Source organism: Canis lupus, chromosome 12 (assembly GCF_011100685.1).
Source record: "Canis lupus familiaris isolate Mischka breed German Shepherd chromosome 12, alternate assembly UU_Cfam_GSD_1.0, whole genome shotgun sequence".
NCBI classification, from domain to species: Eukaryota; Metazoa; Chordata; class Mammalia; order Carnivora; family Canidae; genus Canis; species Canis lupus.
The window spans coordinates 24516694-24539572 of record NC_049233.1 but is presented as its reverse complement, the minus strand read 5'-3'; the positions used below and the strand labels follow the sequence as shown (position 1 = coordinate 24539572).

At 39.1% G+C, this 22879-nt stretch overlaps 1 protein-coding gene across 4 annotated transcripts in view; it reads right to left on the bottom strand.

Moving 5' to 3' along the window:
- ZNF451 (zinc finger protein 451) overlaps nucleotides 1-9213 on the bottom strand; it is a 90147-nt gene extending 80934 nt beyond the window's left edge. For 3 of the 4 annotated variants that reach the window (XM_038554411.1, XM_038554413.1, XM_038554414.1), the window contains exons 1-2: nucleotides 9075-9213; nucleotides 8422-8505 (exon numbers count right to left, since the gene is read on the bottom strand). In XM_038554411.1, the coding sequence (XP_038410339.1) occupies nucleotides 8422-8505; nucleotides 9075-9095 (105 nt within the window). In that variant the 5' untranslated portion in view covers nucleotides 9096-9213. Of the gene's footprint in view, nucleotides 1-7840; nucleotides 7931-8421; nucleotides 8506-9074 lie in introns of those variants that run through there. The other variant, XM_038554412.1, reaches the window with a different exon arrangement.
- Between the last annotated feature and the right edge of the window lie 13666 nt (nucleotides 9214-22879).

Genomic DNA, 22879 nt, shown 5'->3' with positions numbered 1-22879 from the left:
AAGAGTCAGGAATGCATAAATTCAAAGAAGTTAGAGAAAACCTCAACAAAAAGTTGTCAATGCTAGGAGTACCTGGGTGGCTCAGTCGGTTAAGCATTTGCCTTCAGCTCAGATCATTATCCTGGGGTCCTGGGACTGAGCCCCAGGTTGGGCTCCCTGCTGGGCGGGGAGCTTGCTTCTCTCTCTCTCTCTGCCCCTTCTGCTCGTGTTCTCTCTTACTCTGCTCTCTCCCTCTCAAATAAATAAAATCTTAAAAAAAAAAAAAAAAAGGTTGTCAATGCTAAATGTGGCCCAAAATGCTGACAACCAAAAAAACTGTCACTGAATTTGACAAGATTTTTTAAATGCCTGAGAGCTACTTCAAGAAAGCAGTGAGCATAAAGAAGCCAGGCTCTAAAATATTAAGTAGAAAATGAAGCAGTAGGGGCACCTGGCTGCCTGAATTGGCAGAGCATGCAACTTTATCTTGGTGTTGTAAGTTCAGGCTCCACATTGTGCGTAGAGATTACCTAAAAATAAAATCTTGAAAAGAAAAAGGCAGTAAAGGCCATGAGTGAAGAGTATTATTTTTAAAAATCTAGTATGTTGAGTACAAGAATAAGAGACACTGGAGGCGAATTCAGCTGAGGGAAAGATTTCTTAGGGTGCAGAAAGCTGACTGCTGGCAAACCAGTGATATGATCAGTTGGAAAGACTAAAGTCGGGAGACTTAAAAAAAAGAAAAAGACTAAAGTCGGGGAGACAGAAGCTAAGATCTAGTTAAAGATCCTCTTCCTGAGAAGAGGCATCCAGTCTCAAAGTAACTTGTTTCCTCTCCCTTAGGCTACAACTTCTCCCCAGGCAGTAAACTGCTATCCTTTCAAATAGGTTTTATCTAGCCACTAAGATAAAACCTGAGAGCAGAACTTCTGGGTGGAGATCATGTAATAATTAAGATTTTTGCTGGAGCTGTAAAAATGGAAGTTTAAAAAAGAGGAAAAGAGGGACAGAATATTCTCCAATTACGGTCCACAGAGATGAATCTTCTACCTTAAGACTAAAATCTACCACTGCTATGTCAGTATCAATCGTGCAACCCAAAAAAGAAGAAATAAAAATATGATAGCTTCTCCTGTTCATATAATCACCGTAAGTTTCATCTCTTGAAGAAATGTACATTATTGTTATTACATGTCCACAGAAACAGCACACCAAGAAAGTCTCCGGGTAATCAGAAATATAGAGGTAGTAGGGGTGGACAGAGCTTCCATAAACAGGTAGGAAAAAAAGGGAGATGAAAGAGGGTAACAAAAAAGAAAGAGGGTAACAGTACAAAACAAAAAGAATGGAGGAAAAAAAAAAAAAACAAGACACTTCAAAACCAAAAAATCAGAATAAGGAAAATGGTCACAGATGGGATTTAAAAATAGTTGCAGAAATAGAAAGGACAGGAGAAGGGAATGATGAGAGATGATTATTAGAAATTTACTACTGAGGGCAGCCCTAGTGGCGCAGCAGTTTAGCCCGCCTGCAGCCGAGGGTGTGATCCTCGAGACCGGGGATCGAGTCTCACGTCCGGCTTCCTGCATGGAGCCTGCTTCTCCCTCTGCCTGTGTCTCTGCCTCTCTCTCTCTCTCTGAATGAATAAACAAATCTTGGAAGGAAGGAAGGAAGGAAGGAAGGAAGGAAGGAAGGAAGGAAGGAAGGAAGGAAGGAAGGAAGAGAGAGAAAGAGAAAAGAAAGAAATTTACTACTGAGGCGAACCATTAGATTAATATCTAACCGTTTCTGAACTGCCAAAGGACAGTAACTTCATATGATTCACACTAATCAAAGGAATAAAAAAAAAATCCAAAAATGAGAAAAAGCAAGTCCTTGAAAGTACTTATTCAATCACTCCACAAATAATTGTGAGGTTTTAAGTGAGAGTGGTAGAAGATGATACCTATTTGAGACCACCAAAGAGGCAGAGGCTGAATTAAAAAAAAAAAAAAATGATAAGTATCCCAAAGGAAAATATTTATAAGCAAACACTCTACACTTTAGCTAATTTTCACACTGGATATTGAAAAAAATTCCACCATAATGAACTTAAAGAATCAAAACATTTTAGTATTCCATTTATTTTACTACTAACCAGTAACGTAGGTCATTGAGCCTACACAGGCACTGTGCTGAAGACTTCATATGCATTATTTCATTTAATCCTCAATTACTTTACAAGGTAAAATAGTGAATTATTTTTTTTAAATAGTTTTTGGTTGTTGTTTTTTTTAATTTATGATAGTCACAGAGAGAGAGAGAGGCAGAGACACAGGCAGAGGGAGAAGCAGGCTCCACGCACCGGGAGCCCGACGTGGAACTCGATCCTGGGTCTCCAGGATCGCGCCCTGGGTCAAAGGCAGGCGCTAAACCGCTGCGCCACCCAGGGTTCAAAATAGTGAATTATTATTTAACAAATGACAAAACTAAATAAAGTACACCTGGTTCTCTAAATATGTAACTGCCTGTGTCGTCATTGTAATTCTGAGGTTACGTTCAAAGCATACATACTACTATTTTTTTAGGATTTTATTTTTAAGTAATCCCTACATCCACTGTGGGGCTCAAATTCACAACCCCAAGATCAAGAGTTGCATGCTCTACTGACTGAACCAGCCAGGCACTCTTATACACTATTGGTTTTATTTTTTAAAGATTTTATTGATTTATTAGAGAGAGAGAAAGAGCAGGGAGAGCAGCAGAGGAAGAGAGAGACGCAGACTCTCCACTAAGCAGGGAGTCCAACACAGGGCTAGATGTCAGGACCCCAGGGTTCATGACCTGAGCCAAAGGCAGACACAACCTACTGAGCCACTCACGTGCCCCCTTACACACTATTTTTAAGTCAATGCTTTATTGCCTACGTTTTTAAGATACTTTGTATTCCTTCAATAAGAGAAAAAAAAGACTTCCTGCTATTGTTCGCCAACTCTGAAAAACTCATACCACTAACCAAAAAAAAAAAAATCCCAAAATGCGTATTATATAAATATCAAGAAACATAATTTTTTTTAAGATTTTATTTACTTTTTCATGAGAGACACAGAGAGAGGCAGAAAGAGAGACAGGAGAAGCAGGCTCCACGCAAGGAACCTGATATGGGACTCGATTCTGGGACCCCGGGATCACACCCTGAGCCAAAGGCATATGCTCAACCAGTGAGCTACCCAGGCATCCCAAGAAACATGATTTCTTAAAATGTTTATAATGACTGCTTATGTTCTTAACAGGTATAAATCAATGTAGTCCTCCAATCAAAGGTATTTTATTTGAATTTGCTCCATCCACCAATCAGTAAATCATCATTCACATCCCTTTTGTACATAACAAAATCAAAGGATTCTACTCCCCAAGGCCACACAATTAGAGCCAGGAGTACTGATAAAAGCAAAATAGTGTAGGAACACAGCTGAGGGACGCCTGGGTGGCTCAGGGGTTTAGCACCTGCCTTAGGACCAGGGCATGATCCTGGAGACCGGGGATCAAGTCCCACGTCAGGCTCTCTTCATGGAGCCTGCTTCTCCCTCTACCTGTGTCTTGGCCTCTCTCTCTGTATATCTCTTATGAATAAATAAAATCTTAAAAAAAAAAAAAAAAAGGAACACAGCTGAATTAATAGTCTAAGTTTAAAAAAAATTTTTTTAATGACACAAAAAGCTTTCATTCTGGTTATCAGAAAAATTATTCTCATACAAAGCCAGATACCAATTACCTACTTCTGTTGACCTTTGAAGAACATGAGGATTATGGGTGCTGACCTTCCCACCCACCACACAGAACTGAAAATCTACATATAACTTTTGACTCCCCAAAAATGGAACTACTAAAAGCCTACTATTAACTAGAAGACTTACCAATAACATTAATAGGCAACACTATTTTGTACATTGGATGTATTGTATACTGTATTCTTATAATAAAGCTAAACAAAATACTATGGAAATCATAACGAAAATATTTACAGTATCTGTATACAAGTGGACACAACAGTTCAAACTCGTGTTGCTCAAGGGTCAAGTTTAAGTGGAAAATAATAAGTTATGGTCTAAAAGAAATGTAGCTTACACCAGTCTAAAACGAATATGGATTTGAGCATAGATGCACAAATCTAATCTAAAACTTTAAATGATGCATGTGCTTTGGGGATACATTTCCATATAGAGAAGTTAGGGATATAGTTTATTTCTGCATTCCTGTCCAGCAAAAATTTCAAATAGTTCCCAAATGCCTACTTTAAGTCTAAATTTAGTGCATAATTCAAAATCTACACTATCTGACCCATCGTTTCCCCTCCTACCTAAAAATTTTTATCCTCCAGAACTACATATAATCCTCTCTGCTTTCCCATTTTGATGCCTTTTTTTTTTTTTTTTAGGATTTTTATATTTATTTGACAGAGAGAGTGAACACAAGTAGGGTGAGAGGAAGGCAGAAGGAAAGGGAGAAGCAGGCTGGATCCCAAGACCCTGGGATCATGACCTGACCCAATGGCAGACACTTAACCAACTGAGCCACCAAGGCGCCCTTTGATGCCCTTTTTTTTTTTTTTTTCAAAATTCTTTCATTTCTTTTTTTAAAAGATTTTATTTATTCATGAGAGACACACAGAGAGAGGCAGAGACATAGGCAAAGGGAGAAGCAGGCTACTTGCAAGGACCCTGATGCGGGACTCAATCCCAGGACCCCGGGATCACAATCTCAGTCAAAGGCAGATTGCTCAACCACTGAACCACCCAGGTACCCCTCATAATTCTCTTTTAAATACAAATACTAAAAGTTACCTATGCAAAAAAGTCTGCTTTCTTTTAATAGCACCATGTACTTTTTATAAAACAACTACTTTCCACTAAAACTATTTACACAGTTCTCATCACCCATCTTATCTTCCATACTAAAATACAGATACTTACAGGTAGGACATATTTCCAGTTAATCTTTGTAGTTCCAGAGTATTTACTTAATGACTTTGCATATCACGAACTCCAACATAATTTGTATTTATTTACTCATCTAATTATAGGCCAAAGTCATGCAGCCAAAAGATAACCTGATATTTTTGCCCATGACCCCTTTCTACTATAGTTAAAGTATTATCACTTGACCTAAGTGCTTTGGAAGTTACTTAGAAAATTACACCTTGATCTTCTTCACTATTTCTACACGTTCAGTGATTTCACATTGTACCAAAATCTTGGCTGAAGTCTCTGTCTCATGTGCTATTACCAAAATTGCAGTAGGTTACGTCAGCAGTTTTTATATCTTTATATCTAAAGTAGCATTGCGAAAATGTCATCAGTTCTTAGCTAAACTAGTTTTCTGGAGGTAAATTAAAATATCTGCAGTTTCAAAGACAGACAGAAAGATGGTGGCCGAATAAGGCATCATGGTATTCTCACTCTTTGAAAGCTTGTGTTAACACTACTTTAACAAAAGACCTACATTAGTACTCATTTTCACTAACTGGAGGAAATCTGAAAAGAATTTTTGCTTATTAAAAAAAAGATATAAAAAGCCAAGCTACTGTACAGTGTTTCTTTTGCTGCAAGCCATTATAGAAGCAGCATGCACCCAAAGTAGCAACAATAGCACTGCCAAGATCTTTCCCTGGGAATTTAAACTCATCATCTCACTGCTATAGCTTTGAATTGTCTGAAAGCATCTGTACCTTACTTTATTTTATTCATCTATTATGAAGATGTGTCCTAAGGTATAAAAAAAGCCCCCTTTTAATACACTTCTATTAATATTTTTTTTGGTTTGGAAATGCTAAAAAATTAATTGCTTTAATAATATAAATTTTAAAAAATAATACATAAATCTGAATTTTTATAATATAAATTATAAAAGCAATATAAATTAATTGCTTTTCACTTTCTGCCATCTTAGCTTATGAAAGTTTTGATAGGTTTCAAAGGTTTTTCCTTTCCAATTGTGGGGTGGGGGGGCAGGTGAAGTCACACTTCTATTTCTAAACTAAACAAAAAATGAGAGCAAAATCTTTAAAAAGTTTTTATGGCAATACTGTCATTTGAGATCATAAAGGCATTGACTTTGCAAAATCAAACAGTACACTTATAAATAGTCCAGTTCTCTGTATGTACATTTCAACAAAAAAAATTTTTTTTTAAGATTTTATTTATTCATAGAGAAAGGGAGAGAGGGGCAGAGACACAGGCAGGAGAAGCAGGCTCCATACAGGAAGCCCAAAGCGGGACTCAATCACGGGTCTCCAGGATCACACCCTAGGCTGCAGGCCACGCTAAACCGCTGCACCACCACCAGGGCTGCCCATCAACAAAATTTAAACGAAAGAACTAATTTTTGCACCTCCACATCCTTATCATTCCTTTCCTTCAGCATTGTTTGGTTCTAGACTCTTTAATTTGCAAACCACAGAAAGACTGCTATGCCACCATGTGGATTAAAGTTGAGAAAATTAGATTAATGAGAGTGAACTAAGAAATTCAGAGTAAATCAAGAAGTGACACCATAATGCCGTTTTTGTATCTGAAGAAATCTTAAGCAGAGAACAATTTGTTATTTTTACTGGATAAGCATTACCTGAAGGAATCAAATATACGATTAGTTTACAAAGAGAAGTAGAAGGCTCTGTCTCGGAATTTATTTTAAAATAGAATAAAGGTATCATTTATTATCATTTAAGTGTTATCACTAAAAATACAGAAGAAATGTTTTTAATAGGTTTCTTTTCGTATTGTAATTGCACTTATTACATATAATTCTCCATTTGGCACTATCAGAACTTTGAACCTTTATTCATCAACCCCTAGGGATAAGTATAAGATATTGAATCAAAGTGAATGAATATACAATAGATTGATTGCATATTTTTATTCTTCATGCAAAGATATATTCTCTACATTTAAAATTTAAATTAAGATTTAAAAATTATTGAATATTTTCAACTTCAACTTAATACCTTAAGCTTGTTAATCGTAAGTTATACAATTTTTCATTCCACAAGTACCAAAAAAAATGTTTTAAAATCTTTTTAATAATTCCATTTGTGATTCTCAAAGCAAGGCCCATAGTCTATAAAGTATGTCACCCCTTTATTTGAACAAAATATCAAGATAAATATTCTCCAAATATATCAATATTCAGAAACAACCTGAAATATTTGTCCTAAGGAGCATGGAAATCCATTACCAACATACTTTAGTTCACATGAAGGGGCAGGACACAATTCAATTCATTCCCATCCCCAAAACCCTTGTTAAGTTTAAAATGAGGACAGAGAACACCTGAAGCTAATTTAACAGTGTACATTAACTATATTGGAATTAAATAAAAGGACAAAGCATAATATGCACTGGCAATGGTGAGGACAAAAAAAAAAAAAATCTGTTAAAGACTCCTAAATAAACCCATTAAACACAACGTAACAATGGATCACCACAGTAGCCCTAATACTGGGGTATGTAGAGGATATCATCTAATAACCAGCTTTACAAAATGCCCCAAATCAATAAAAACAAATACACATCTGACAATCTATTAAAGAAAAATTATACACGTTTAACAGCAAACTTCAACTAATCACTGCTTTGGAGAAGTTTTTAGCTAACTAAGATACCACTTTAAATAGAGTCTTCGCAAAATTTTACAGTTTGGGGTGAAGACCATCCCAAAATACATCAGGGCCCCATTTCCCCCAAATCAAGGCTTTACAAAAGCATGGTTCAGAGAGTCATGTGTCCTTTTATTTGTTTCAAAGTGAAGATTCCTGGGTCCTGCCTTCAAATTCTGATTCCACAGGTGTGGAGTGAACCCCAGGAACCTGCACATTTACACTTACAATGCTTATAGACCACTGTTCCAAAAGGAAGAAACTATGAAAACCGTGTGTTCCTGGTAATGCAGGGATCTTCATTATGAATATCTACTCTTGCACTATGATGTAACATGATGATGTCAGAGGTGGGTGAAGTCTTCAAGCTATTTGCCTTCATGTCATGAAACTAGAGAACGCTCAGATTTTGAGTTCCTGCAACCCTTCTTGTTTTCTACCTCCTTCCTCATCTGTTAGCGGCCCCTTCCCTCGAACCTGCAGGTCATCTCTTAGAGGACACTCTTGAGAGACCGGAACTTTGCGTAGGTTAAGCATAAAATGGCGCTAAGAAGGCACAGGAAGCATGATTAAATGTGAGGCATGTTTTTTCGAACAGTCTTTGCGGTGTCCAGTGCAGGTGCTCAGAGACCTCCTCTGGTCAATTTCCTAACCCTACGCCAAGCCCCCAAGTGTCTGGTGCACCTACCAGACCTTCATACACGGCGGCTCAATGGAGAACGCGCAGGTGAGGTATCCTCACATAACGGGCTTACCTAAACGCATGGTCTCGGGATTCCGAGGAAAACCCGAATATCGTTGCTACTTACGCTAACAAACTGAATGTCATCTTCGTTTTCATCCGTCGTTGCCTCAGACGCCTCGGGCCCAGCTGGAGGGACAGATTCTATCATCTATAAAAACAAGCCAGGACACGCTTAGCTATGCAGCCACAGCCTCGGAGGAAGAGACTGTCCCCGAAGGAACGAAAACGGGGAGCGCTCTAGCAGCAAGCTCTCGAGGAAAGCGAGTGGAGCCGAGCGCACGCAGAGCCGATGGAGGCGGGGGATGCCTCTGCAGACGTGGAGCCACAGGCAGCGGACGCCGCCGGGAACCTCTCACCGGCCCCCGCGCATCCCCCCGTCTCCTCGAGGAGGAGGGATGCACGCTCCCCGCCCAGGGGCGAGCCTGTCTCAAAATGTCGCTCTCGCGGCCGGGGCAGCTGCCACGGGGAGCTCCGGGGCCGGCGCAGGGAGCCGGGGGCCGCCGGGCGGCCATTGTTGCCGCCGGGTCCTCCTTCACACCCGCACCGGGCCCGCCCGCTGGGCTCGGCCCGAGCCGCCGAGCCTCTCGCCCCGCCGCGGGGCTGCCGCCGCGCACCAGGCCTCACGCTCCGCCAAACACAAAGCCCTTCCCTTCCCTTCCCGGCTCGGCTCGGCTCGGCTCGCCATGCCATGCCGCGGCCCGACGCCCGACCACTCACCTCCGACCCCGGGTCTCCCATTTCTCCGACGGCCTAACTGACAGCACCGCCGCTCCTGCGGGCCCCGCCGCCGCCGCCGTCGCTGCTGCGCCCGCCGCCGCCGCCGCCGCCGCCACGACTTGCCTTCCCGCCCAGCACCGCTTCGCGCCGCCGTGACCCGCCCCTGCGTGAGCGCCGACGCCGCCGACGCCGCCGAGGCCGCGGGCGGAAAGAGGTGCGAAACCGCGTCAAAAGGCGGAGCGACCTGCTGTGGCCCGCTCCACCCCCGAGCCTCTGTCGCGCAGTCTGGGCCCGCCTCCCTCGCGCCGCGCGGGAAGCTGGGAGTTGTAGTTCTCGTCGCTCCTGAGACTGTCTCGGCTTCGGTGGAAAAGAGCGGAAAAGGACTCCGAAGTATGGCGCATGCGTCTTGCCACGCTGACGTCAGCTGCAGCTTTGCAGAGCTGTGGGCGGGTTAGGTTCTGTTTTATAGGGAAGGGCAGGAACGAGGGTGTGGGTGGAGGAGGTTTTGGAATTCGATGATGTGTGGGTGTCGAAGCAAAGCTCACGGTTATCAGTTTTAGTCGCAAAGGTGGATGATGGGGACTAAATTCTGATCATCCTTTTCAAACTTTTTTGCAGTGGGCCCAGAATGTGGAGGCTTAGTTGAATTTTGGGATAAAGAAATCCAAAGTGTCCTTGCATTACTCACCTAGCTTCGTTCTCTGAGCCACAGCTCCGGTTTCCAGGTTGGCCTGAAGAACACTGACGAAGCAAGGGAGTCCGGGGCCAGAGCGGACGGGGCCCGAGGCCTACCTAACTGTCCCCAAGCTCTAGACCACGGTAATAACGTGCTGTTTAAGGATAGTCTCGGATATTACCTTACAAAAACAGCTTACCTTTTTTCAGTGTTCATACTCAAAAAGTGGTCTATGAAATAGTTCATTCATGTTCACTTGTGTGGTTCTTCCCACTTTGGTGTCTTACAAAAAAAAAAAAAAAAACGGCTTTTTTTTCCACATCGACAATTTTTAAAAGTACCTTTTCAGGCAGAAAATCCTTTTAAATCTTAGATGCCTGTTTTTGCCTGTCTATATGCAAAATCTACCATCTGAGTATTTGTGTCTATGGTAATTATTCTTAATATTTGGTATTTCCTGCATTTCCAGCAAGTGTTTTATGACTTCATTTGCTTTTCTATCGAAGTTTGATAATTCTAGAAGCAAACAGAATGAGAGACCAGTGACAGGTATGAGTTCATGGATAAAACTCTTGAAAAACAAGCTTTATGTGGCAAGAGCCCCCAAATGCTCATACTCTACAATTCAGTTGTCATTACATTTATCCTGAGGAAATACTTTAATCCGTAGGAAATTCTTTATGCAAAATATTATTTACAACAGATGTTTGTAATAGAAAAATTGGAAAGCATTTAAATGGCTAGTGATCAGGAAATGAAATGGTTAAGCTTTGGCATGTATCCTACCAATATAATACTATGGAGTGTTTTTATCTCCAATGAAAATGTTTAGCTAAAATTTCTAAAATACTATTTTTCAAAAATGCAAGACATATAATATGATCAGAACCATGTCAAACCACCAAGCCAACCATGTCTGAAATAGAAAAACTACTTATACATTAATAGTAATTTTCTCTGGGTAGATGTTTATAAGAAAATCCTTTGAAACTCACAATATTAGACACGTGCCTATCGTTAACACAAAGCTAGGTTTATTTAGCTTGGTGTAGCAAAAAAACATAGAAAAAGCTTAGGAGTCTCTCAAACTGAGGAAATTAAGAAGATACTGGGGAGGGTGATATTAAGGCCACTGTGTGAAGTTGGAAACTGGTTAGATTTGGAAGAAGCAGAGTTGTTCGCCTGTTGGTTCAGGGTTCAAAACAATGGGGAAATTCTTTTTTGAATGACTGAGGAAATTTTTTGTTGTTGTTGTTTTACTTGGGCCATGAATCCATTATTTTGCTTTATGAGGTAAGATTTTAAATTTTTTTAAATTTATTTATTCATGAGAGACACACAGAGGCAGTCACAGGCAGTGGGAGAAGCACGCTCCCCTCAGAGAGCCTGAAGTGGGACCCAATCCCAGGACCCCAGGATCAAGCCCTGAGCCACCCAGGCATCCCATAAGTTAAGATTTTGAAGAGAGCCCATCATTGGCCTTGATAACTCCTCTAATTTAGTTCTCTTAGATTGTGTCCTAACCAACATCATAATAGATTTCTAGATCTACATCAGTGACATGTTGATACTATTCTTTCAACTCACCATGTAACAAAGAAGTATGGGCTTCAGCTTTAGTTTTGTTCTCATGAGTTTTCTATTGACTTGCTTTTTTTGTTGTTGTTGAATGATTATTTATGAAACTATCTGTCTGAACATTGGCTGCACAGAAGCATTTAAGATTCTGGAGACCTGGTTCTTGATTAAAGGAATGCCACCAGGAGGCAACTTAAATGCATCAGAAAGGCTCAAACTCTCAGTGAGAATTATCATACAATATTTTCATAAATCTGAATAAAAGAGAAAGTAGCATGAACCTATAACCTACTTAAGGAGCATTCAACTTGAGCAAAAAGATTCATTTACACTCAGCACCAAATCTTAATATGCTTTAGTAAAAGCACAAATATTTCCAATGCAATTCTGTTATGAAGAACCATATTTGGTTTGGATTAAATGCTCTGGCTTTAAGACCTGGTAGCTGGAATGGCCTCTTCAACAATTTCTAATGAAGTAAGAAATGGATTTTTAGGTATTTATTCCAAAACAAAATATTCTCCAGAGAAGAAGTTGGCTCTGAGGATAATATGGAACTGTTGACATAATCATTTTCTGGGAGTTACAGAATCAAAAGCATTTGGTTCTGAAAGAGTATAAAAGACTAGCCCGGGATCCCTGGGTGGCGCAGCGGTTTGGTGCCTGCCTTTGGCTCAGGGCGCGATCCTGGAGACCCGGGATCGAATCCCACGTCAGGCTCCTGGTGCATGGAGCCTGCTTCTCTCTCTGCCTGTGTCTCTGCCTCTCTCTCTCTCTCTCTCTGAGTGTGACTATCGTAAATAAATAAATTAAAAAAAAAAAAAAAGACTAGCCCATAAAAGACTAGGTCTACGAATGCAATCTCTTTGTTCCTCTCAGGTCTGCAATTATGTACAAGTGTTGCATATATGGAAAAGAAGCCTGTTCCAACAAGACAAAAGACGGTGGTTCATTTCTATGGTTAGTTCAGAAGCACAAGCCACTTTTCTCATCAGAGCAAGCTGTAATAATTACTTCTTTAGAATATGGACATCTTCCCCTTCAGGCAATGATGTATTTGCCTGTATAAGCAAACTGGAGAGAGTAGTTTTTGGTGCCATTATCACACATTTTGAGTAATTTGCAAAACTTCCTACCCCCTTTCTGGAAATACTTGGAGGATCATCATTCATTGTATTTGTATCATAGTAACATTATTCCTCCATGAAAAGCCACTGAACAAAACTTTTGAGATTCTACTTGTGGTGGGTCACAAGAGTTTTGAAAACACCATAGACAACCAAAAGTATTAAAATTGCTTTATATTCATTAAAGAAATTGGTCTTGTTGCAATAGTATAAGTTTAGATATAATTGTAACAATCTGAGGATTCCTGGGTGGCTCAGCGGTTTGGCGCTTGCCTTCGGCTCAGGGCGTGATCCTGGAGTCCCGGGATCAAGTCCCGGGATCCAGTCCCACGTCGGGCTCCTTGCATGGAGCCTGCTTCTCCCTCTGCCTGTGTCTCTGCCTCTCTCTCTCTCTCATGAATAAATAAATAAAATCTTAAGAAAAAAATAATTGTAACAATCTTGTTGGCCAGTCATAAGTATTAAGATCTCTCCAACTTCTTCCATGATAATATACATGTTAGAATAGTTATCAAAGTCTATTTACTGAATATCAACAGTGGGGGAATATAAGGCTTATTTTTTAAAATTATTTATTTATTTATTTGATAGAACAAGCAGGGGGAGCAGCAGAGGAAGAGGGAAAAGCAGACTCCCCACTGAGCAGGGAGCTCAATGTGGGGCTTAATCCCAGGATCCCAGAATCCTGAGATCATGACCCCACCCAAAAGCAGATGCTCAACCAACTGAACCACCCAGGTGTTCCAAGGTATTTTTAATGTTTGTTTCCTCATACAAGGTGTGAAGGAGGATGAGAAATCCTAAGTAGAAGCAAGACATCTCTGTATGATTTTACGCTTAAAGAAAAATTGCAAGAAAAACATTTGTTTTATATTCTCTATACTAACAGAGACATATGTGTACATAACTATTTTTCTAAATTATCAGAGACTAGGTTGCATGTACCATATCTCCTTACATCTTAATGTTTCAATGCGTGTTTCCTAAGAATCAGGATTTTCTTTGACATAACCATAGTACTTGTTTTTGTCTGCTTGGGATGCTATAACAATTTACTATGTGGCTGAAACAACAAACATTTATTACTCTCAATCTGGAGGCCAGCAGAATTGGTTCTCAGTGAGGGCACTCTTCCTGGTTTGTAGTCTTCTTGTATCTTCACATGATGGAGAGCAGAAAGAAAAGCAGGCTTTCTTTGTGTCTTTCTTATAAGGACACAAATCCCATCACGAGGGCTCCACCCTCACGAACCTCCCAAAGGTTGTATTTCCAAGTACCATCCCATTGGGAATCAGGGTTTCAACATAGGAATTTGGGGAATGCAAAAAATGCAGTCCAGAGAAGTAATATTATTAAAATCTGGAAATTTAACATTTATATGATACTTACCCCCGCCCCATTAATCTACAGTCCTTATCACATTTTATCAGGTGGCTAGTCCAGGATCACATAGTGCGTTGAGTTGTTATATCTCTAGTTTTCTTTAATTTGGAGCAGTTTTTCAGCCTTTGTCTTTTATGATATGTTTTTGAAGTACAAAGACCAATTATTTTATAAAATGTTCTTCAATTTTGGTTTGTCAGAGGTTTCCTCACAGTTAGATTCAAGTTTTGCACTACCAGACAAAATACTGTAAGTTATGTTGATGAAGTGTTTTAGATTATTTGCATCTAGAAGCACATGGTGATTAACTGCCCATCATTAAGGATATTAATTTCAATCATCTGCTCCAGGTGTTATCTAGTATCACCACTATGTAGTTTCCCTCCTTACAACTAATAAGTAATCTGTGGTAGTATACTTTCAGAACATGCAAACATTATGCTCTTCATGAAACTTATTCCTTTATAGAGAACATATTCTGATACTAATCTTTACTATGATAGTTACAAAATGGTAATATTCCAACTCTACTATGTCTCAACTTTTTTTAGTTGGCATTTTTGTATAAGGTAGAGTCTTGCCTCATCTCTTTTTAAAAATTTTAATTATGAACTCATTGATTTCCTTTTTTTTTTTCCTTTTTGAAAATACCATTCATTACATGATTTCTTGATGTTTATACAGAGAATACAGATACTCAGAATCATGTCAAGAGCCTTTTTGCATATTACCTGGTAATCACTTTGTAGATATTAGAGGTTAGAATATCAGAGATAATTAACTGCTTTTCTTATGGACCTACTTTTTCTACCATGAGACATAACACTTGTTCTAGATGTAGTTTAGCCATGCTCTATTATGTTGTGATTATCTTCTTTTGAGGTAAGTTTACATTCACACTCACTTATAAAAAATAATTCATAAAAAATAATAATTCATAGTATTTCTGGTATGATAGTGTGAGGAGCTATGCTGACCTGTTCCCAAGTGCAACTGGTAAAGATTATATCTAAAAAACCATTTAAAGCCTGTGGAAGGGCAGTCCCAGTGGCTCAGCGGTTTAGCGCCGCCTTCAGCCCAGGGTGTGATCCTGGAGACCCAGGATCAAGTCCCACGTCGGGCTCCCTGCATGGAGCCTGCTTCTCCCTCTGCCTGTGTCTCTGTCTCTCTGTCTCTCTCTGTCTCTCATGAATAAATAAATAAAGCCTTTGTGGAGGCCAAGAAAATGAATGCCATTCTATCTCAAGTTTAGCGTTACCACAAGTATAGCCATCTCAGACCCCTGTGAATAAGAGCTGAACTTTACAGGAAAAACCGCAGAACACCCTAGACAGAGAACAGAAAGTCCCATATTAGGATAAAAACATAGCTTAAGAAATTCCTCCACCCCTTCTGAAAATCCCCTAGACCAGCCCATAAAAACCCATCTGTAACCCCCCTTGAGGTCCAAGGCCCTGCTCCACTGTGTCGGGTATTACTTGGACCCAAGCTCAAGCTTGTTAATAAACCCTCATGTACTTGCATCAGTGTCGGCTCCTTGGTGGTTTTCTTGGAGTCGCAATCTTGGGCACAACACTTTAAAAAGAAAAAAAAAAAAGGAGAAATGTTCTATGCCAGGAGAGGGAAGTCCAGAGAACCTCAGGCTGATGCCTCCACTCCTCTACCAATGGTCAGCTCCTAGAATGGGATGTCACTAAAAGAGAAGCTTGCCATTGTCCAGAGCCCTAGTTTAGAAATTTTGCCTTGGAAGAGAAGCAGGCTATGAAACAGACAGCTCCTAATCTCCTCACAAAAGAGCTGACTTCATTTGGAACAGGTGGTGGTGAAGTTCAACCCTATAGATACTTTGAAGAGTGGAAATTGTGGTGAAAGGCAATTGGGAGGACATTCAAGATACAGAATAAACTGTAGGCTGCCTGGTTTTCATGAGAACCATAGAATAAGATACCTAAGAGAACAAAATAAATATCAAACTGTGATCTCAGAAACTGTTCCTTCAAAGGAGACAGAATTTGGATTACTTTGTAGAGCAATTTATGTTCCAGGGCATTGTTGAAAACTGTAGAACAACCAGCAGGAATTAATCTATTTTAACTGTTGGGTATGATTAGGAAAAGAGTGAGAAAGCCCTAGCAAAACGAGTGTCATCTCTTGGTGACTCTGGGATGTTGCACCTTGCTGAGAAGCAACTTAGAAGCTGTACCTTGGGTGGTGGACCTAGACTTCACTGAAATAATACAGCCAGTCACTAAACAAATGAGCAAATAAGAATAACAAGTCTCAGCGGGAGGGGACACCAGTACACAGAGCCGCTATAATATATTATCTAAAATGTCCAGTTTCCAACAAAAAATTAAAAGGCAAGCAAAGAAACAAGCAAGTATAATCCATATGCTGTAAAAAAAAAAAAAAAAACAGGCAACAGAAATTTCCTATGAGACCAGATTTGTAAGACTTCAAATTAGCCATTATATACACATTCACAAAACTACAGGAAAACATGATTAAGAAGCAAAAGAAGATATGACAATCTCATATCAAATACAGAATACCAATAACAAGATAGAAATTATAAGAAAAAAACCCAATGGAAATTCTAGAGTTGGAAAGTATAATAACAGAAATTTTAAAAACTCACTAGAAAAAAAATTTAAAAAAAAATAAAATAAAAATAAAAACTCACTAGATAAATTAGACTTCATCAAAATTCAAAACCTTTGTGCTTCAAAGGAAACCATCAATAAAGTAAAAAGACAACCCAACAAATGGGAGAAAACATTTGTAAATCATTTATGTGATAAGAATATCAAGAATATAGATATACAAAGATATATAAAGATATACAATGACCAGTAAGCACATGAAAATATGCTTGACATCACTAGTCGTCAGGAAAGTGCAAATCAAAACCATGATGAAATACTACTTCACACAAACTAGGATGGCTAAAATTAAAAGTCAGATAATAACAAGAGTTGACAAAGATGTAGAGAAATAGTAACATTCATACACTGCTAGTGGGAATGTAAAATTTTGCATCCACATTAGAAAGTAGTATGGCAGTTTCTCAAATGATTAAACATAAGAGTTAGCCTATAGGCTGGGGATGCTACTCCTAGAGTATACCCAGGAGAAGTGAAACGTATGTCCATGCGAAAACTTGTCCAAGAATGTTTAGAGCAGCACTATTCAAAATAACCAAGAGGTAGAAGCAACCCAAATATTCAACAGTTGAGTATTTTTTATACTAAATAAAATGTAGTGTATTCATGCACAGCGAAATATTATTCACCTGTAATAAGAATAAATTACTGATACATATATCTTGGATGAACCTTAAAAACATTAGGCTAAGTGGAAGACCATCATGAAATAAATACCACATATTATGATTCTGTTCATATTAAGTGTCCATACCAGGGAAATCTACAGAGAAATAAATTAGTGGTTCTTTAGGGCTGAAAAGGGAGATATATGGATAAAATTTTACAGTCTAAAATTGTAGCAACAGGGGCGCCTGGGTGCCTCAGTTGGTTAAACGTCTGCCTTTGGCTCAGGTCATGATCCCAGGGTCCTGGGACTGAGCCCTGCATTGGCCTCTCTGCTCAGTGGGAATTCTGCTTCTCCTTCTCCCTCTTCCCCTCCCCAGTACTACTACTATTACTACTACTACTACTACTACTACTACTACTACTTCTTCTTCCTCCTCTTCTTCTTCTTCTTCTTCTTCTTCTTCTTCTTCTTCTTCTTCTTCTTCTTCTTCTTCTTCTTCTTCTTCTTTTCTTCTTCTTTTTCTCTTTCTCATTCTCTCTCAAATAAAATTGTAGTGATAGTGTACCTGTCTGTGGATATATTAAAAAACATTGTATACTTTAAATAGATGAGTCGTTTTGTATGTAAATTATATCTCAGTAAAGCTGTTTAAAAGGAGAAAAAAATAATATAGAGAGATACTATGTACCCTTCTCCCAGTTTCCCCTGAATGGTAACATTATTCATTATTCACAGCTATAGGACAGGGGCATCTGGTTGGCTCACTCAGTGGAGCATGTAATTCTTGATCTTAGTGTTGTGAGTTCCAACCCCACCTCGGGTGTAGATATTACTTAAAAATAAAAGCTTTATTTTTATTTTTTATTTTTTTAATTTGTATTTATTTATGATAGTCACACACACACAGAGAGAGAGAGAGAGAGAGGCAGAGACATAGGCAGAGGGAGAAGCAGACTCCATGCACCGGGAGCCTGACGTGGGATTCGATCCTGGGTCTCCAGGATTGCGCCCTGGGCCAAAGGCAGGCGCCGAACCGCTGCGCCACCCAGGGATCCCAAAAATAAAAGCTTTAAAAGACAAACAGAAAAACTAAAGTACAGTATCAAATCAGTATGTTGGCAGTGATACAGCCAAGATACAAAATATGGCTATTACTACAGGGATTCCTCCTGTTGCCTCTTTCTAGCCTTTTTTGCCTTTTCCTCCCCAATCCAGCTCCTCCTTAACCCCTGGAAACCACTAATTTCTTCTCTACATCTATAATTGTATGATTTCAAGATATGCTATACAAGTGGAATCACATAGTATATAACCTTTGGAATTGGCTTTTTTTTTTTTTCACTCAGAATAATTTTCTGGAGATTCTTCCAGAATTCACATAGCAATACTTTGTTCCTATTAATTGCTGAGTAGTATTCCATGGTATGGATGGAACACAGTTTAACCATTCACATGTTGAAAGACATCTGGGTAGTTTCCAGATTTTGGCTGTCACAAATAAAGCAGCTATGAACATTTCTGTGAAGGTTTTTATGTGAACATAAGTTTTCATTTCTCTGGGATCAATGCCCAAAAGTGCAACTACTGAGTCATAAGGTTTAGCATGTTTACTTTTTTCTTTTTTTTAAAGAGAAACTGCCAAACTGTTTTTCCAGAATTGCTGTAACATTTTACATCTCCACCAGCAATATATAAGTGATAAGTTTCTCCATATTCTTGCTGGTATTTGGTGTTGTCACTATTTCTTATTTCAGCCATTCTAAGTGTGTAGTGCTGTCACATTATAGCTTTAATGTATTTTACAAATGGTAAATTATATTGATCATCTTTTCATGTGCTTGCCATCTGTATATTCTGTGTGTCAAAATGTCTCTTCATGTCTTTTGCCCATTTTCTAATTGGATTTTTTTTTTTTTTTACTATTGTGTTTGGGACCTCTTTATATATTTTAGATACTAGTCTTTCATATATGTGGTCTCTAAGTATTTTCTCACACTCTGTAGCTTGTCTTTTATCCTCTTTTTTAAAAAGATTTTATTTATTTGAGGGAGAAAGACAGAGATAGTGACCCAAATAATACAAGCAGGGAGGAGAGGGAGATGCAGGGCTCAATCATAGGACCCAAGCTGAAGGCAGACACTTAACCAACCAACTGAGCTACCCAGACGCTCCCCGTCTTTCATCCTCTTGACAGTGTATTACACAGAGTAAATTGTGATGAAGCCCATTTTATCAATTTTTCCTTTTATATATCATGCTTTTGGTGTTAACTCCAACAATGCTTTGTCAAACTTTAGATCCGAAAGATTTTGTCCTGTTTTTTCTAAAAGATTTATAGTTTCACATTTTACATTTTAGCTCATGATCCATTTGAGCTAATTTTTTGTAAGCTGTGAAGTTTAGGTTGAAGTTTATTTTTTTTGGACTATGCATATCCATTTGCTTCAGCAATTTATTGAAAAGCTGTATTACCTCTATTCTTTTCACACCTTTATCAAAAATTAGTTTGTGTGGTCTATTGCTAAGTTTTCCATTCTGTTCCATCGAGCTATGTCTATCCCTCTACCAACATCATGCAATTTTTATTATTGTAACTATATAAGTCCCAAAGTCTAGTAGACTGATTACTCCTACTTTATTCTTCTTTTCCAAAATTGTCTTAGCTATTCTAATTCCTTTGCCTTTCCATATCAATTTTAGAATAATCTTGTCTCTGTCTACAAAAATCTTGCTGGGATTTTTATTGGAATTGCATTAAAGCTACATATCAGTTTGGTTAGAATTGACATTTTTATTATATTGAGTACTCCAATCCATGAACACAGCACATTTCTCCATCTGTTTTGGTTTTCAAGGATTTCTTTCATTAGCATTATGTAGTTTTTAGCAATATACTCCTATACCTAAGAGTTTTTGTTTCGTTTTGGTTTGGTTTTTTGGAGTGATGGTAAGTAGTGTTGTATTTTTAACTTTAGTGTTTATATGATCATTGCAAACATGCAGAGATATAGTTGAGTTTTGTATACTGATCTAGTATCTGTGACCTTGCTGAACTCAGTTATTTGGTTTTAGCAAGGTTTTTTTAAAATTTTTTTTTTATTTTGAGACTCCTTGAGATTATATAGTCAGTTATCTGCAAATAGGGACAGTTTTGATTTCTTCCTTTACAATCTGTATGCATTTTATTTATTTTTCTTGCCTCCATGTACTGGCTAGAATGTCCAGTGCTGTGTTGAAGAAGAATAGAAAGAATAGTCATCCTCCTCTTGTTCCTGATCTCAGGGGGAAAACATTTACTCTTACACCAGTAAGTATAATGTTAACCATAGGGTATTTGTGGTATTTTGAAAGTATTTTTTTAATCACAAATTAGCGCCGAATTTTGTTAAATGCTTTTTCTGTGTCAATTTATAATACAATGTGACTTTTCTTTTTTAGCCAGTGGGGGAGCGATGGAGATGAGCATAACTCCTTACAGGCTGATTAGAGTGGAAATCTAGACTTCCCAGTCAGCCTTTGATGGCATGGATGTTTGGATTGAGTTCTTTGGACCTCAGAAATATTTAGATCCTTTTTTGGCTTTCCTATGTGCATCTTTTCTAACAAACCCTTAATTCCTTAGGGACATACTAATAAAAATGCTATTTGGTATAATTCAGGGAAGCCAAGATTTATATTCTATAGATTAATCCAAAATTTATCATCAAATGTATCTCTGATATGGCCCCTCTAAAATGTGCAATTTTACTCGCAATTAAAGTTCCCCATGGGGTGCCTGGGTGGCTCAGTTGGTTAAGTGTCTGCCTTCAGCTTAGATCATGATCCTGGAGTACCAGGATCGAGCCCTGTGTCAGGCTCCTTGCTCATCTGGGAGTCGGCTTCTCTCTCTGGTCCTCCCCCCTGCTCGAGTTCTCTTCCTCACTCATTCTCTCTCAAATAAATAAATACATCTTAAAAAAAAAAAAAAAGTTCCCCAAAGTGCCCACTGGAGTTCTCAATTATCCTTGGTAAAACTGTGTCACTTGAAAAGACAAGAGCATTAGTTAGGATAGTAATGAGAAAATGTATAAGAGGTAATTGTCCATCCCAGTGGAGGGTAGACTAACCCATGAAAACTGAAACAGATAGTGTTGTTTTTGTATCTTTTGTCTTTGTATACTAATGGATGACTGTATAGAGAGGCAGAACATAGGCAGAGAGAGAAGCAGGCTCCCTGTGGGGAGCCCAATGGAGGACTTGATTCCAGGATCCTGGGATCACGCCCTGAGCCAAAGGCAGACACTCAACCCCTGGGCCACCCAGGTGTCCCGAAAGGATGACATTCTAACAAGATTCTCTGTTTGTTATTCTTCAGGGCTAACTCAAATGTTAGGTTCACCAGCCCTATGCCTGCCCTCTCCTCAAAGATTTTATAGGAATACAACACAGAAGACATCAAAATGAAAGGTAAAAAAGAACAGGAAATGATAATTAAAGCCAAATTTAACTAAAAGACAAAATAATACAGGTTAATCAGAATCAAAAGTTTTATTCTTAATCCTAGGAGAAAAAAAAAACTTATGTCAAAAGGCACCATGGAAGTTTAAAGCTTAGGTTCAGTTATGAATGAATCACATCATTATGGCAAGGTAGACTTAAGCTGTCTTAGATATTCACATAGTTACCATGTTGAGGATCTTGGTTCACAGTAATGGGGATCTCAACAGAATCTCTGTGGGACTTGTAAATTGCCAAAGCCCACCAATGGAAGATCAACAGTGACATGCCTAAGTCACAATAAGCCAAGTATATTTAGCTTGCTACATCAAGGGATGATCCCTGCCTCCTTCTCCCCGACACACATCACACACACACCAGGGCAAAGCTTAGGCGAATCATAATCTAAGGAGGTTAGGAAGGGCTTTTGAATGGGTATTAGTATTTCTGTTGAGTGGTTTTAATATAGGTCCTGTAATGTGGGTAACTGACTGGAATAGATAGGGTTGGAGAAGTGAGATTATTTACTGATTGGTTCAGGTTCAAAGCAAGACTTTTCTTTTCCTGTGTTGGAATACTTTAATTTTTTTGAAGTTTTTATTTAAATCCCAATTAGCCAATAAAAAATATATGAAGTAAATAAATAAATCCGTTAGTTACATACACTGTAATATTAGTTTCAAGTATACAATGTAGCGATTCACCACTTTCATAGGACACCTGGTGCTCATCACAGTCAAAACAAGATTTTCGATTATTGATCTTCTTTTATTTTTATTTATTTATGACAGTCACAGAGAGAGAGAGAGAGGCAGAGACATAGGCAGAGGGAGAAGCAGGCTCCATGCACCGGGAGCCCGAAGTGGGATTCGATCCCAGGTCTCCAGGATCGCGCCCTGGGCCAAAGGCAGGTGCTAAACCACTGCGCCACCCAGGGATCCCACTGCGCCACCCAGGGATCCCTCGATTATTGATTTTTAAAATTAAGTTCTTAAAGATATTTTTTAAAGATTTTATTTATTAATTCATGAGAGACAGAGAGAGAGGCAGAGACACAGGCAGAGGGAGAAGCAGGCTCCATGCAGGGAGCTCGATGAGGGACTCAATCCCGGGTCTCCAGGATCACACCCTGGGCTGAAGGCAGCCCTAAACCGCTGAGCCACCCGGGCTGCCCAGAGATAATTTTAAAAGTAATCTCTACACCAGGAATCCCTGGATGGCTCAGTGGTTTAGCGCCTGCCTTCCACTCATGATCCTTGAGTCCCCATGAAGAGTCCCACATTGGGCTCCCT